Source organism: Salmo salar, chromosome 02, assembly GCF_965601325.2.
Source record: "Salmo salar chromosome 02, fSalSal1, whole genome shotgun sequence".
Lineage (NCBI taxonomy): Eukaryota > Metazoa > Chordata > Actinopteri > Salmoniformes > Salmonidae > Salmo > Salmo salar.
Genome location: NC_138292.1, coordinates 50,369,170 through 50,387,086, shown reverse-complemented (window position 1 = coordinate 50,387,086; position 17,917 = coordinate 50,369,170). Strand labels below are relative to the sequence as shown.

The 17,917-nt window shown below is 42.6% G+C and overlaps 1 protein-coding gene and 1 non-coding gene across 2 annotated transcripts; both read right to left on the bottom strand.

The window, feature by feature from the left end:
* Nucleotides 1-7,702: 7,702 nt before the first annotated feature.
* Nucleotides 7,703-17,159, bottom strand: if4a3 (Eukaryotic initiation factor 4A-III). The gene is given in 12 exon segments (NM_001140958.1): nucleotides 7,703-7,920; nucleotides 8,121-8,248; nucleotides 9,361-9,468; nucleotides 10,253-10,368; nucleotides 11,251-11,389; nucleotides 12,286-12,427; nucleotides 12,757-12,837; nucleotides 13,559-13,691; nucleotides 14,122-14,184; nucleotides 14,597-14,663; nucleotides 16,164-16,236; nucleotides 16,900-17,159. Coding segments are annotated over 12 exon segments (1,221 nt in total). The 5' UTR covers nucleotides 17,054-17,159; the 3' UTR covers nucleotides 7,703-7,903.
* LOC123739794 (small nucleolar RNA SNORA54) lies at nucleotides 13,202-13,336 on the bottom strand. The gene has a single exon (XR_006767929.1). It is a non-coding gene; the product is annotated as a small nucleolar RNA SNORA54 (small nucleolar RNA).
* Nucleotides 17,160-17,917: the final 758 nt, after the last annotated feature.

The window sequence follows — 17,917 nt, the reverse complement described above, 5'->3', positions numbered from 1 at the left end:
TGAATGTTAATTTCTCTACCATAAGCCACCTCCACATCGTTTTAGAGAATTTGGCAGTACATTCAACCGGCCTCACAACCGCAGACCACGTGTAACCACGCCAGCCCAGGACCTCCACCGGCTTCTTCACTTGCGGGGTCGTGTGAGACCAACCACCCGGATAGCTGATGAAACTGGTTTTGCACAACCAAACAATTTCTGCACAAACTGTCAGAAACCGTCTCAGAGAATCTCATCTGCGCGCGATCCAGGGTCTTGACCTGACTACAGTTTGGCGTCGTGACCGACTTTAGTGGGCAAATGCTCACCTTCGATGGCCAATGGCACGCTGGAGAAGTATGCTCTTCACTGATGAATCCCGGTTTTAATTGTACATCGTGTGGGTGAGCGGTTTGCTGATGTCAAAATGTGAACGCAGTGCACCATGTTGTCAGTGGGGTTACGGTATGGGCAGGCATAAGCTACGGACAGCGAACACAATTGCATTTTGTTGATGGCAATTTGAATCCACAGAGATACCATGACGAGATCCTGAGGCCCATTGTCATGCCATTCATCCGCCACTATCACCTCATGTTTCAGCATGATAATGCACAGCCCCATGTCACAGCATGATAATGCACAGCCCCATGTCACAAGGATCTGTATACAATTTCTGGAAACTGAATAAGGTCCCAGTTCTTCCATGGCCTGCATACTCACCAGACATGTCACTCGTTGAGGATGTTTGGGATGCTCTGGATCGGCGTGTACTACAGAGTGTTCCAGTTCCCTCCAATATCCACTAACTTCGCACAGAGTAGGACAACATTTCACAGGCCACAATCATCAGCCGGATCAACTCTATGCGAAGGAGATGTATCGCGCTGCATGAGGCAAATGGTTGTCATACTGACTGGTGTTCTGATCCACACCCTTACCTTTTATTTTAAGGTGTCTGTGACCAACAGATGCATATCTGTATTCCCAGTCATGTGAGATCCATAGATTAGGTCCTAATGCATTCATCTCAATTGACTGATTTCCTTAAAATCGTTGAAATTGTTGAATGTTGCATTTATATTTTTGTTCAGTGTAGAATAAAAAATATCTAAAACAACTCCATAGCAATACACATTTTTTCAACATCCTGAAAGCCTTAATTTAGACTATTATTAATATGCTAAGGAATGACATTATAGAGTTGAGGATATTATTTGGTTTTTAGAAATGATGTCACAACCCAAATATTAGTCATCTCAAGTAAGCAAGATCCTAAATTGTCAGAAAATCCCCAAAATGTTGGTGGAAAATGTTGTTTTATTAAGACCTCACAAATATTTTTCCTGTTTTTTGGTGGGGTCAGCCCGCCATTAAATTTAGTTTAGGAAGGAAATGATGCCTTTGCAGCCTGAAAGTGATGATGCTTTATGTACGAGCCAGTCCATGGGGGACACGAGTGTATTACCAGCTGGGCACATCAAACCTAGATGATAGTGCAGATCTAGCGCCCTCTACCGGCTGCCTAGGCTATCAAGTAAGAAAGAGGACTTTGTCAAAATGTAGATGTAATATTCCCATCCCTTGAATTGCTCATAATATAAATTGATGTAGGGATTGTTGAATTCAAATTATTCACCCCACCAAAATTATTCTCCATATGAAACTCATGAATCCTACCCGAAAGATCAAATTCATATAGGCTACTTTACTTACATAAAAAGGTTGAATGGGTAAATCTGGTTAATGTTAAGCCATTTTGAAGATGCTGGAATTATGTTTTGGATGAATATGCACCTGCCTACTTTTGAAGTAGCCTAATCAGATAAAAAAAAAAAAAAACATGGTTACTGGTTGTGTTTATGCCACATATCAAAAGGTAATAAATGAATTGAAAAAGTAAAATTATACATATTTTGCCTATATTGAAGAGTTAGGTTCTAGATGCGCGAGGAATAGCCGCTCGGATTGGAGAGGAGGCAAACCTGTGTTAAGCTTTTCTTGAACAACTGGGCCTGCCGGGAGCATACAGTTGAAGTCTGAAGTTCACATACACTTAGGTTGGAGTCATTAAAACTTGTTGTTCAACCACTCCATAAAATTCTTGTTAACAAACTAAAGTTTTGGCAAGTAGGTTAGGACATCTACTTTGTGCATGACTCAATTCCAACAATATTCCAACAATTGTTTACAGAGAGATAATTTCACTTATAATTCACTGTATCACAATTCCAATGGGTCAGAAGTTTACATACACTAAGTTGACTGTGCCTTTAAACAGCTTGGAAAATTCCAGAAAATGATGTCATGGCTATAGAAGCTTCTGATAGGCTAATTGACATCTTTTGAGTCAATTGCAGGTGTACCTGTGGATGTATTTCAAGGCCTACCCTCAAACTCAGTGCCTCTTTGCTTGACATCAAGGGAAAATCAAAATCAAAAAGAAATCAGCCAAGACCTCAGAAAACAAATTGTAGACCTTCACAAGTCTGGTTCATCCTTGGGAGCAATTTCCAAACACCTGAAGGTACCATGTTCATCTGTACAAACAATAGTACGCAAGTATAAACACCATGGAACCACGCAGCCGTCATACCGCTCAGGATGGAGATGCGCTCTGTCTCCTAGAGATGAATGTACTTTGGTGCGAAAAATGCTAATCAATCCCAGAACAGCAGCAAAGGACCTTGTGAAGATGCTGCAGGAAACAGGTACAAAAGTATCTACATCCACAGTAAAATGAGTCCTATATCGACATAACCTGAAAGGCCGCTCAGCAAGGAAGAAGCCACTGCTCCAAACTGCCATTAAAAAAAGCCAGACTACGGTTTGCAACTGCACATGGGGACAAAGATCGTACTTTTTGGAGAAATGTCCTCTGGTCTGATGAAACAAAAATAGAACTGTTTGGCCATAATGACCATCGTTATGTTTGGAGGAAAAAGGGGGAAGCTTGCAAGCCGAAGAACACCATCCCAACCGTGAAGCACGTGGGTGGCAGCATCATGTTGTGGGGGTGCTTTGCTGCAGGAGGGACTTGTGCACTTCACAAAATAGATGGCATCATGAGGAGGGAAAATGATGTGGATATATTGAAGCGAACATCTCAAGACATCAGTCAGGAAGTTAAAGCTTGGTCGCAAATGGGTCTTCCAAATGGACAATGACCCCAAGCATACTTCCAAAGTTGTGGCAAAATGGCTTAAGGACAACAACGTCAAGGTATTGGAGTGGCCATCACAAAGCCCTGACCTCAATCCCATGGAAAATGTGTTGGCAGAACTGAGAAAGCGTGTGCGAGCAAGGAGGCCTACAAATCTGACTCAGTTACACCAGCTCTGTCAGGAGGAATGGGCCAAAATTCATCCAAATTCATTGTGGGAAGCTTGTGGAAGGCTACCAGAAACGTTTGACCCAAGTTAAACAATTTAAAGGCAATGCTAGCAAATACGAATTGAACTTCCGACTTCAACTGTATGTGGCCACATTGTATTTTGGACAACATGGGAGAATGATGATCTGTAACAAGGGCCTTTCTGATTACAAGTGCACCAGTATCCCAAAGTATTAAGCGAAATCAAGCATAGAAAACAGCATTGGCATTAATAAAAACAAATTTTCCCACGGATTAAGTGGCACATAAATGTGTCTTTTCTCACAAATTCTGTTCAGCAAGTCTAAAACACTACATATAGGCATACAACTACACATTTTAAAACACAGTTAAAGAAAGACAAAATGTTTGTATATTCATAACGTTGAATTAGACCTAAAAGAGAGAACACAAATTAAATATAGGCTATCGCGTCTATGGTTGGCTTGTGCGTAACCAGCCTACTGGGTAAATGGGTCTTTTCGAACAAATTAAGCCACACAAAAACGCACAACATTTTCTGAAATGCATTATGTACATATATGCACGAATTGAATGTGAGATGTTGGTAACAGACATCACATTCAGTAACAGAAGGAAAAATGCAGCCAGACTGGCCTGCTACTGTGCCTTTCTAGACCTTCTAAACTGTCAAGAGTAGACCTACAACTGATCCAAATGGAATGAAACATTCAAATTACAGGGCTTTGCAACGTTATTCAAATAACATTTTCACTGCACTATTGTCACTCTTTTTATTTAACCTTTATTTAACTAGGCAAGTCAGTTAAGAACAAATTCTTATTTACAATGACGGTCAAACCCGGATGACGCTGGACCAATTGTACACCGCCCTATTGGACTCCCAATCACAGCCAGATGTGATACCGCCTGGAATCGAACCAGGGACTGTAGTGACACCTCTTGCACTGAGATACAGTGCTTTAGACCGCTGTGCCACTTGGGAGCCCCAAGCCCCACTATGAATGGTGGATAGAGGGTAGGATAGACCATTAGACTGGTAGACTATACTGACCTGTGGTAGAAGGGAAGTACTAAAACACCTTGATATTGGGGAGGCAAATGCAAGCAGACAAGGAAATTTGGCTAGGATGGAAGAAATTATAGAGTACAACCTGCAAAAGAGCAAATGTAAACCTGGGGGAAAAAGCATTACCCTCCACTGTGCCCAATAAAAAAACACAATCCTCCCCAAAGCAAAAAATAAAAAGTTTAACAACCCTCCCCAGTAAATTGCGATCTGTCTCTAATTGAGTGACGTCGGGGGCATATAACAATAGGACAACTGCTGATGCACAATTAAGTTTCAAAATTGTACCCTGTGTTTTCTACTTTCCTAACTCAACAGTAAGTTGAGACGCCAAATGAGCTCCTACATTTTTTATTAAAACAAATTGCTGTGGCCCGGACCTCGGTGTCCTCATATGCAGTGGCGTTTCTAGACCATTTCAACTGGGGGGGGCCAAGCTGGGGCCAGTTGTACTGTTAGAGGGGCCAGTTACATTAGACGTTATTGTTGTCATATCGTTTTCTTCACTGCATTAGCAGGCAAAAGACCATGTTCATAATCATTAGTGTTCCGCTTTGTCACTGTCTAATAACGGATGTAAAAAAAGAATGACAGCAAAAATTATGTAAAAATTATTTCATACTCCACATTTAGGGGGGCCACAAGGGGGTCCAAAATTGTTGTCACAGGGGTACTGGCCCCCCTCATATGTAGTTATGGCCCTGCCTGGAACAAAAAGCTGAGGAGCTGTCCAGGTGATTTGTCTTGTACCATTTGTGAACTGTACAATGGGACAAAATAAGCCTTAAATCTAACGAAATAGAAATACTTGGCATATTTTGACAGGCACGTTTGCTGGTGCCGAACTTTTGTGACATTTTTGGCATTGAACTTCACCAACGTGGTCAAATCTGGCTATACTGTGAACATTGATATTGTCCAGTATGTTATAATACTCTGAATAGGAGCATCATGCCAGACCCAGTTCATTACATTTCTTCTCAAATCGCTCATAGAAACTATCAAAGTCTAGTCGCTGCTGTTCCAATGCTTTCATTGTGTTGCTGATACGGGTACGGAAGAAACCCATATTAATCTCATTGTTCTGCAGAAGACAGAAGAGCGCATCAGTTTAATTGAAAATTCAAATCATAGGCCATGAGCAAAAATCAAACATGGTGGCGGCCTCTAAATGGGTTGCTAACTCTCCATTTTTTTTCAGCAAAAGCATGTAATAGTTTCACATAGTTGCCCCTGGGCCTGTTTGATGAGCTAGCACTCTCATCATTGCCACGAAATGCCAACTCCCATTTACTTAGGTAGGCTACCCACGGTAGCATGTAGTATTTAATTACATAGATATTTTAAAATCTCACGGTTCTCTTTTACCACGGCCGGCTCCTGGCATATGCAATCACATAGGGTCCCCGGCCGCTAAAATCTATACGTAAACTGGCAAGTCTCTTAAAAGCGATCTGTCTTTGGATGTGTGACAAAGATTTCTCATGCTTGTACCTTTGATACTTACATATATTTTTGCAATTATATTTACTTTTGATACTTAAGTATATTTAAAACCAAATACTTTGACTTTTACTCAAGTAGTATTTCACTGGGTGACTTTTAAGTCATTTTCTATTAAGGTATCTTTACTTTTACTCAAGTACGAAAATGTTATACTTTTCCCACCACTGCCTAAACCAAGGTGTTGGTCTTCCATCCCTTACCGCTAGGAAATCCAACTTTGAAAGAGGTTTCAGATACAATATGTTAGCAGTAAAACGAATGTGACATCCATAGGCAGGAGTGAGCTCTGCCTATCCTCCTGCCAACTGAAGCTCATTTACTGCATTTTTATACAACTGAAAAACTCAAATGCCATTTGAAAAAAAGCATTATCACATTGACTGCTGTAGCTTTATCCACCTCAGTCGATCTACAAACATAGCCTATTAGCTATACAATTACCCACTACACATGAACTCAGCACCGGAATGAAAAACTATAATACGTACAGAGGGATCTGATAGCAGAAAGTTTTTGCAGCCAATTTCCTGCAATTCTACACATTTTGCCTTGACTAATATATCAGAGGGAGAGTGACTAACAGAATCAAATGGGGGCCCCGGGACACGAGCATAGCCGCAGGAAATCCCCCTGCAATTTTTTCTCTCACAAAAGTCGCGCACTGGGCCTTTACTAGTAGTATACCAATATAGCCCCGTCTGTAGTGCAGGCAACGATTCTCAACCAAAATTGAGTGGTGGGAGGTTGAGCAGTATGGAATTATTGAAATGGAAAAATGTTTCCAGTTAATATGGTGTCAGGTGACCTCATGGTTAGTGTTAGGCCAGTAACCAAAAAGTTGCTGGTTTGAATACCAGACCTGACAAAGGTAAAAAAATCTGTAGTAGTGCCCTTCGGCAAAGCATTTTGTTTTCTTGTTACATTTATTAAGCCAATAGAGCCTTATAGTTTGCCACATTGCATTTTGGCACAAATCCTAACTTATGATGAATTTTCCACCTGCGCAAGTATTTGGTCACTACTGAGGTGACACACTGAAATGTGGGTCCCGGGACAAAAATCACTTAAGAACCACTGCCCTATGGATTACTCAACTTGTCATACATATTTTCTAGTACCTACAACAGTAGACTCAGCTTTACCAACTCCATCACCCCAGTCACAGACACCATCATTCATCATCACGGTCATCCATGTCACCATTATCAAACAACGGATCTGGTAAATAAAAAAATATGAAACCGTGGCCGTATTTCAATTCAAGGCACTTTATAGAGTAGCGCACTAGGCAGTAGACAAAGCATCTTTTAAAAGGTAATTAACGCATGGGACAAAATTAGCAGGGCACCATGAATGGAATCACTGCAAACACCTGGGAAATTGCATTTAAATGACACCTTGGTTGGCTGTCCAATGCACTATAACACACATCGGATTGAATCCTGGCATAAGACTGACAGCTGCACCTGGAGGCCTATGGAAGTCTAACAGAAGACGTGATTGTAAAGTAATAGAACTAACTTATATCTCATGATCTTAGTTCATCCATCTACCACATCACACAGAATGTAATTGTAAACAAATACTATCGCCTCATATCATGGTTACAACTACACTTTTGATCTCAAGGATGGATGGTCAGTCCTTGCAACCATAGCCCTTTCTATGAATTTGAGAGTGGTTACATTTTTTCAGCCCAATCCCTTTGACTGCTGTAGCTAACGATTTTGTTTTTCAAAATCCCAGATTGCCCCTATAAAAACAGGGAAAAGAAATTAACCTGCATTCACATGGGAAACAAAATGTTCTTTATTTACAAAACAACTGATGGTTGCAGTAGGCATTTCCCTAAGAATACAATAGTCCTCACAAATTCGAAGGCTGTTCCAAAGCGACTATTAAAAACAAAACAAATGAGACAAGAATCCTTACAGTAAATAAAAAGGGGTCCAAAGTGTAATCAAAGCGGTCTCTCCACTTCCGTCACCTGTGCCTTAGATCAGGTCAGCCACTGAGGAGAACAAATGTAATGTCAATGCCCATTTAGTAAAACAACCCCAGGTCTATATGGCCCTAAATCTGTAAACCCAGTATGTGGTCGAAACAAAACTGAACACTTACATTTAGTTGCTTGAACCAAAACAGCAATACTAAACATATCAACGTTGTCAATTAAATACTCAGACAGAAGATTTACAAATGGTAATTTACCGTTCATTGGCATTTCATCGATCTGTGTGGAGTAGTACTGCTCAATGTCACGGAGAATACGGATGTCGTCATTCTTCACAAAGTTAATGGCCACACCCTTGCGGCCGTAACGACCCGATCGGCCAATCCTATGAAGAGAGGAGGTTGAGGGACAAAAACACCAGTAAATCTTTGCCCTGACGATCTAATTTTCTCTTAATCCGACTATGCGGGCCAGAAGCTCCTGGAAAGAGATCAGGGAGGTAATGAGGATAGATGTGGTAAAGAGATCAATGGAATGCAGACCATGGGGGAGCGAAGGGCACTGGATTGGCGTACATTCAACAAATCTGATCTAAGTGGATATGTCAAAACCGTCATGATTGATGTACTGTAACAGGACCAGAATGGGGTTACTAAAATCCAATTTGGATATATTTGGCTGTTTTCACTGCATAACATTTAGACATTTTCCCATGTTTAAAACAGGTGACTGCTAAATGCTAACTCCTGTTTGTATAATCTGGTAGCATAGCTAGCATACAGAAATCGGTGGTGGTAGTCAGTCATTTTTAACTGTAATGCAGTTGATTGATGACACGAACATGTATTGGGGTTGACATTCAAACAAGCATTAGACTCATTTTTACCGTAACAGTATGAAATACACATTAACAGCCTAAATGTGGGCACATTTTGCTGGGGGCAATGGGGGAAGATTCAGGACGGAGATACAGGTGGGAAAACGGTGCAGCCTTTTTAATGCCATCTTGGCTGAGCTCCTATGTCAATCACCGGGAAACGGACGCCAACATCTGAAGAGGTAAGGTCTTGTCTTTTCGTTTAGCCAGTTGCTCACAATTAGCTGGATGGCTATAGCGATTAGCTTTGAATCTCTACAAGTGGTGCGGTGCAGACCAATTTATTGGACGCGTATGACAGCTCGCCAAAGAGAAAGTATGAATGCTCTGACTTCTGTGGTGTCCGCATCGCTGTAAATACTGTACGGCCACTACAGATGTCGGATTGACCATAAAAATTGGCTTTTAGTGTCCTGAGAGACTGAACAGAGAAAAAGTTCAAGACGTACTTGACCTCTGCCACTCTCTGGGCTTTACTGTGGCACTGGAATGGAACACACAGTTCAAACTGAGGACCAAGGCAGGTGATTTTCTCTACTTCACTGTTGTCCAAATAGCAACATTGCATATTTAATAATCGCTTAGTATAGTAGTTCTCTGAGCTGGGCAGCCAGACGTACCTGTGGATGTACAGCTCTCTGTTGTTGGGCAGGTCGTAGTTGATGATGAGGGATACCTGGGGCACGTCCAGACCTCGGGCCCACACATCAGTGGAGATAAGCACTCGGCTACGGGAGGGGGGGGGGGAGAGGAGAGATCCACGTTAGGCCAAACCAAGGTCGTATTAACTTGGAACTAAACGGGCTCAAACAGGGAGGGGCTATCTGAACTTTGCAAAATGTTTTGCTCCGCTGTGCACCAATTAATACGACCCAAGTCCACCCCTGGGAGATTTAAAAGAACAATGCGTAGACATGTTTCCAGGGAGTGAACAGAGAAATAGTACAAGACGTACTGGACGACTGCCACTCTCTGGGTTTTACTGTGGCACAGGAATGGAACACAAAGCTCTCACTGAGGACTGAGCCAGGTTACGAACAGTGCAATGAAGAATGTCCATTTAAGTGTTCAGTCCACTAGTAAGCTTTATCTAGTGTGGGAAACTGTCCGGTATTGTATATGAAAGACAACATTCTCTATCAGGTGGACCAGAAAGAATCCAGATGATACAGTACATTGTCATATATTAGGATCTAAATGTTCCTCCTGCTAAGAGACTGTTCGACCAACTAAGCTAAGCTAACGTCTCTGACCATCAAACGACTCAGATATACATCTAGATGTGCAAATTATTGGTGACTGCACACTGAGAATAAAAAATAAATGTAAAAATTGAAGTGTAAGACCAGCTTCAACTTTCTCATAGACATATGACAAAGTAACTACTGACACGAGAGCACATTCACTATTGATAAATATTAACACAGTGGTCACACACCCAAAATGTAAAGAACTTGTTGAATAACCTTCAAAGATTGATTGGGATGCTAAAACACACTATTTCATCATTACCTGGCACCGGACCGGAACTCTTTCATGATGGACTCTCTCTCCTTCTGGGGCATGTCTCCGTGCATGGAGGAAACAGTGAAGTTGGCCTCCCTCATCTTCTCAGTCAGCCAGTCAACCTATCGAAAGCAGAGCGAGGACAGATAGAGGCTCAGGCCAAACGTATGGCAATGCATTTCAGGGACCATGCCAAAACATGCTCCCTGAAATACACAATGTAGGGAATATAGGGTGCCATTTAGGACGCATCCTACGACGGGGGTTTATCTTCCTAGAGAGTGAACAGAGAAACAGTACAAGACGTACTGGATCCCTGCCACTGGAATGGAACCCACAGCTCTCACTGAGGACGGAGCCAGGTTACGAACAGTGCAAGCAAAGGTTATCTTGACATTCATCGATGTGTTCAATGAGAGGTTGAGGAAACACTGGCATTCATTTGTCAAACTAACAATGTCAAAGCACGTTGGCCCTGGGGAGACGGAAGCACGACAAAAATAGCTGGGACCTCTTCATTTTTTTTTCTAACAATGGTGGGCATTTCAAAGAATGTATTTTGTTCTGATACAAAACTGAAAACGATACGCAACATATCTTCACAGCGCTTGACATATTCCACAAGCAAACATCTTCGTGTCGGGACATTTTGACAGTGCTTATAAATTTAACCTGCTAAATAGTTGCATTTAAAAATGTCAAGTACACATTACCGATCGAATACAAACCTTCAATGGAGTACTCCTGCCCATCCCTATTTTTTACCAGTACATATAGGCTAAGGGAGATAGTACTTACTAGGAGGAAAAACATACAATAACTGTCAGCTGCCAACAACTCAAGTAGCTCCAGTGAAGTTTCTCCTAGGCACAGATCTAGGATCAGCTTCCCCTCCCTTAATCCCAACTTTAACTATTATTGGGGGAAAATGCAAAACTGACCGAAGATCAGTGTTTAGGGGCAACCTCGCAATAAATGTAACTTTGTTTTAGTTGTGTACAGACCTTCCGCTTGGTGTTGCAGAAGATGACAGCCTGTGTGATGGTGAGGGTGTCATACAGGTCACACAGGGTGTCAAACTTCCACTCCTCCCTCTCTACTGCCACGAAGAACTGCTTGATGCCCTCTAGAGTCAACTCATCACTGGGATAGGGAAGAGGAAGAGAGGTGTTAACTCAGTAGTGGACCTCTTCTGCTGCTAAAGAAAATGAACACATCTTAATACTTTTTCCTGTGAGTGCAGGTCTTCCTATTCCAGTTAACTCCGTTCTTCCCATATAATATTTTCTAGGCAGGGAGCAAAGGCCCCAAAAAGACCATATCTTCAACAAAAATACATCGCAATTGAAGTTGAGCCGCATGTAGTTTGCCATGACAGGGGGTTTTGTTTCGTGTTCCCAGAGTGCGAACAGAGAAACGGTACAAGACGTACCGGATCCCTGCCACTCTCTGGGCTTCACTGTGCCACTGGAATGGAACCCACAGCTCACACTGAGGACTGAGCCAGGTTACGAACAGTGCCAAAGGGAAGATTTCCTTGACTCGCCTATATAGTAGTCAGAAATACTGGTATAGATAAGATGGAGCATTTCTCTTTTCTCTTCTGAAAGGTCCCACAGGAATGGTGGGGGCCTTTTCGATTTAAGCATGGCTGATTCTCTGATGACTATATGAGGTTTGTATTCAGACTAAGTACATGTATTCAGACTAAACCGGTCCCAAATCACTCCCAACCCCTCGCCCCTAACCCCTGGATGATTGCAGATGTATAGGGTCTGGATACGTATAAGCAGTTCGGTGGTGGAGCATCCACTATATTGCTTCCACCTTACAGACCTGCAGAAACAAAGGGTTAGGGCCATGGGGTAGCAAGCGATTTAGGACCGGCTGATTTACTCCCCTTCTTGTATACATTACACAATGCTGCCCCCTAGAGTTCACAACTTGAACGAGCCTCAACACAGCGATCAGGTTGGTTCCACTAGGCTAGAAACCAGGGTGGTACTTCCTAATATTCAGCCGAGTAACGCTTGACTCACCGTTTGACCAGGATGCGGATGGGGTCGGTCATGAACTTGTTGGTCATCTCCAGGATCTCGTGGGGCAGCGTGGCGCTGATCAGACAGACCTGGGTGGCGGGGGGCAGGTACCGGTACACGTCGTAGATCTGCTCTTTGAAACCTGCCCGGACGGGTAAGGGAAAGATATTCAGTTTCCCCTTCATATTACACTACACTTTCTAGGAAAAGTCACGCAGACAGTCAAAACGACTTTCCCGTGCAAAAGTGTCTGAGACCAAGCGTCCGTGCCTGCCGTGGGTTGCAGACAGGGATAGTAGGAAACTAGTTGATGTGTGCAGGGGGAACGACAAAGCAGCACTGAAACGTATCCTGCTTTACCACGAGACCTCTTGTTCTTGTTGTTTTTTGGGCAACAGGAGACCAGAAACACACAACTGGAAGATGTCTTTCGTTTCATCTTTGTAATGTACAACAGCGTGTCTGGCTTACCCTTGTTGAGCATTTCGTCTGCTTCGTCCAGCACCAGCATCTTGATGGCACGCGTCCTCAAACTTCTCCTGCGGATCATATCTAAAGGAACAGAGAGAGCAGTGCCTGCATTATGGAGGGAAATCTTCTCAATTCATACTCTGACTTTGAAGACACAACCCTTGTGGTGACTTACAGGGGGTCCAATTCATGATTGTCTACTCTTGCATATTTTCTAGTTACCTTCCTTTTGAAATGTTCTGGTCTCAGGTAAATCATGTGAAAAATGTGATTGGGTGGCTGGAGTGGGACCATAAGTCATTGATTTACTATCCTTCTTTCCCGTCTGCTACTACCACCAAGATCTGCACCCGCGGCGGCTCCACCCAGGCCCGCGCCCTAGGCTTCCGTGCTCACCGCGGTGGCCCTCCTACTCGTCGCGGCGTAGCCGTCGAGGCTCTCGTGGTGATGTTCCCAGAGAGTGAACAGAGCAACGGTACAAGACGTACTTGACCTCTGCCAATCTCTGGGCTTTACTGTGGCACTGGAATGGAACCCAAAGCTCACACTGGAGGACCGAGCCAGGTTACGAACAGTGCAAAAATGATGATTTTCTTGACTTTACTGTTGTCCTATGTATGCCGAGTAGCCTCATCACATAAAGGTACAAACCGTTTCAATGAAGGCAGATCCAGACTGAACCCACGAAGTGAAACAGCGAAATTCAGTTTATCTAAGAGATAATAAATATTTAGTCTGCTTAGCTGGGCAGACAGTCGTTCATACCTCTGGATACTAGAAGGTTAGGGTCTAGGGAACTCACCAAACACTCTCCCAGGGGTCCCTGCTACCACGTGCTGGCCATAGTCCAGTTTGCGAATGTCCTCACCCACGTTTGTCCCTCCGATGCAGGAATGACACTGGACGTTCATGTAGTCACCTAAGGCCAGGAGCACCTAGAGGGGGGTGAAGGGATTTTAACATCTGAATAATAGGAGACAATGGTTGCATCCAAATTGTCTACACTTCTACTGGAGTGTGCGCTTGCACACTCCCCGTCACTGATTTAACAATGGTGGAAACTCCCTCCAGCCAAGGCTTTCACCAATTCAAACCTTGCCAATGTTCTGATCTGGGCCGTGTTCAGTCGGCATAGAACAGGAGAAAATGTACAAAATAAACACTTGTTCCCATTTTCCGTTGCACAGCATTCTGATGTATTTGCTACAGTGTTTCCAAATGAACAGGACCCCGAACCTGCCCAATAGAAACACTTTGTTGTAATACATTTTGCTACTGTGTGCCCTACTGAACACGAACAACCCTTATCTCCCAAAGCAGTTTTTCCCCAGTCCATCAGAAGACACTTGATATTCAGTTACATACCTTCTGTATCTGTCCAGCCAACTCTCTGGTGGGAGCCAGGATCAGTGCTTGGGTTTCACGCACCTGTGACAAAACCAACAACAACAAAAATCACGTTGCTCACGCTGTCCAAACTCCACATATTCAGAGTGCGAGAAAATGTCACAAAATGTTGGATGATCCCAAACTGCTATGTGATGATAACGGTAGCTACAACAGGGCTTGTATTCATGTAGCCTCTCAAAGTAAGCGTGCTGATCTAGGATCTCGTCCTACATGTTCATATAAAATGATTCATTATGATCTAAAAGGAAAAACTGATACTAGATCAGCACTCCTACTCTGAGAAGCTGGATACGGGCCCTAGTCTACACATAACCAGGTTTGGTTTGCAGACCTTGTGAACAGCAGCCATAATACTTGTGGATATTCTTTCACTAAAGGATAGTTTAACAAATGGATATCTTCTCTAATTTTTATTTTATTTAGCAAATACCTGAATGTCAAGACACTGCAGCACTGATACGCAAAATGTGGCAGTCTTTCCTGTTCCCGACTGAGACCTAAAGAAAGGTGTTGAAGAACAGAGAGATATGGTATTCAACAGCCACGATAAACAAACATTTCAAACAAGGGCCTTGGGGAGTATTTATGTTTATTAGGTTGGAAACGGTTTACTCCAAATTAGTGACGCACCAACATGACATTTTTAGCTAGCTAACTATATAGCCAGGTGTCATCATCTAAAATAACCCTGATTTATAAGACAGGTCTTATTTGATTAATGGTGGTCTGACCCATCTTTGTGAAGCTAGCCACAATAAGGATTAGCCACAATGGTGGACTTTGCAGTTAGCCTTCAAAATAAAAGTATGTCATTGACAGGGATGCAAATGCATACAAATAGTAGAATTATGCCATAATTGAAAAGATCATGCTGAACGAGGTTGGAATGTTATATAAAAAACAAAATACAATAATTTGTTAATTTGACAAAAATCTGTTGAAATCACACTGGATGTGTTATACTTTAGAATTGCATTGGGAGCATACTTATTTCACTGTACAGCCTTACCTATGGATTGTGGATCAATGACATGGGGTATCAGTCTACTCAGTGACACCCAGAGAACATTAGCATTGTAGCTCTTATTGCGGGACTCTGAAACAACTGAATTGAGCCACATTTATTATTGTCTACCTATGTGTATTGAGCACTATTCCCGAGGAAAAACAATACTGCGTGGATGTTTGAGTCTGATAACTCTGAGGAGAACGTTGGGAAAAATATCTTAAGTATTGAGTAGACCGTTAGCCCATTTCATTGATCCCCAATCCTTAGGTAAAGCTGTACAGTGCAATATGAATGTCAATACACACAATAGGCTGACTGTGAAGTCACCTCCCCAGTCACAGTCTCACAATAAGAGCTACAATGCTAATATTTGCGTAAACTCTTCACAGCTGTGTGAAGCTTGCATATGCAAATTCAGAACACACAACATTCTATAATAGAACTGTTATTTGACATGTCAAATTAAAAGATTATATAACGTATTAAATAGTGCGATTGTCAAATAGTGTTATTTGACACTCAAAGACCGAAATAGCGATCCATAGTATGTCGTGAAGCTAATAGCAGTGACGCCATTACTGTGTAATGGCGTCACCAGTAGGGCAACAGCTGAACAATAGCGCACTTGGTAACAGTGTGTACCGGTGCTCGACCAGTCGCGAAAGCCAACATCATCCACGACAAGAGAACGGTTGATTGTGAAGGGCAATGAATTAAATTATCTTGGAGTTAATGGATTTCGCCTTTGAATCGTCTCGCTGAAATTTTCATACTTTTTCAAATGACTGCTCGACTTGTTGACTGCTGAGACAAGTCAACAGTCATTTGATTCCTAAAGAAAACGGTTTCCATTGCAAAAGACAAAACATTTTAAAACAGAATCCGACTAATGAATACACCCCTGGTGAATAGCCAAAGTTCCAAACATTTAACTATATTGTGTAGCTCTGCACATTGTGTTTCTCCAGCGTAAACAGTCATTACTTACTGTGCAATGACATCTCTACCCTTGATGATCTGTTTAATTGCTCTTTGTTGGATTGCGGAAGGCTTCTCGAATCCTGAGAATAAGAAATAAAAGGTGGTTAATTATGTAGGCCCATGATACTCTTTCCAGTGAAATAGTTAAATGAACATTACATACTGTTCATGTAATCCTTTGAACAACTGGAAAATATAGCTGGTAGTACTGAATATTTTCCCTTGTAGTACTGAGAATAACGGGTGGCAGGTAGCCTAGTGGTTAGAGCGTTGGACTAGTAACCCGAACGGTCCCCGAACTGACAAGGTAAAAATCTGTCGTTCTGCCCCTGAACAAGGCAGTAAACCCACTGTTCCTAGGCCTTCGTGCCAAATGTTATGATCACTGGCTAGAAGAGATGGCGGCACAAGCAGAGCAAAATGCGCACACACAAATATGAATCAACAAGTGAGGAAAATGCAACACGTACTAAATCCTAAAGGGGGTGGGGTATGTTAGTTAGCTAACATTAGCTAGGTGGCGAGTTAGTTAGGTTCAATGAAACGAATGATTAACTAGGTAACGTTACTGGGCTAACGCTAACTAATGAAAAGCAAATACAACATTCTGGCTTTTTTCATCCAACACTCACAGTGTGTTGGTTCTGAGTGTGCAACTGAATCATGAAGTACAGAAACTGTGTTCAAATAACTTACTTAGCTGCCTATATGGGCCCACTGTCCCAAACAAACCCCGTCCCTACCGTATGCGTATATCCCACGGAGGAGATCCTCTCGTAGGCCCATCGTGTCGAAGGTAGGAGTAACATCGACCTCCTCACTGGTCTCAAACTCGATCTTGGTCATGTCTTCCTCCTTCAATAGACGCCTCGTGCGCGGTACGGTGGCTACTTCCATGGCTTTTGTGAACGTTTTCACAAAATACGAATAAAATCGACAACTTCACCAGCTCGAGTTCTGCTGCGGTAAGTAGAAAAAAGACCGCCGCATGTGTCGCTCTAGTGACGCCGAAAGCAAGAGACGAGAATTTGCATGACGTTTGCTGTGTCGTCACCATAGAGATCCGATTAAAGGTGTACCAAAGATAAACCAAGATAGATCACAGCTTGTTGTTTCCAATGGAAACAATGACTCGGTGGGCAGAACAAACAGGGAGGTGGGCAGAGCCAAGCACGCGCTAGTGATATCCTATTGGCGCGTTCTAGTATGTATCTGCATATTTCCGTTACAGAAGGCCTACTCTGTGACGAGGCAAGTCAGTTAAGAACAAATAATTATTTAAAATGACGGGCTACACCGGGCCAATTGTGCGCCGCCCTATGGGACTCCCAATCACGTCCTGTTGTGATACAGCCTGGATTCAGGGTGTCTGTAGTGACACCTCCAGCGCCGAGATGCAGTGCCTTAAACCGCTGTGCCACTCCGGAGCCCCAATAACTCAATTCGCCGTTGCAGTCATTCGCAACCGGCGCAACTTTATTATTTAGGATAAAGTCTACTTAGTCCATTCTGTTCATAACATATTATAGTTTTGCGAACATAAAACTGTATTAAGATCAAATGTTTCATCGATGAGAAAATTTGCAGAATGTCGGCCAAAATACATCTCCCACTTCCCGCCAGTGGGCGTTCTCTCACTACCATATTTGGTAGTAAGTGGAAACGTCAACCGGATGCTTCACATTTAAACGCCCATTAAATATCTGTCTCATTGAAATATATGTCTCATTGTTCTATCTGTGGGTGCACTATGCAGAAATC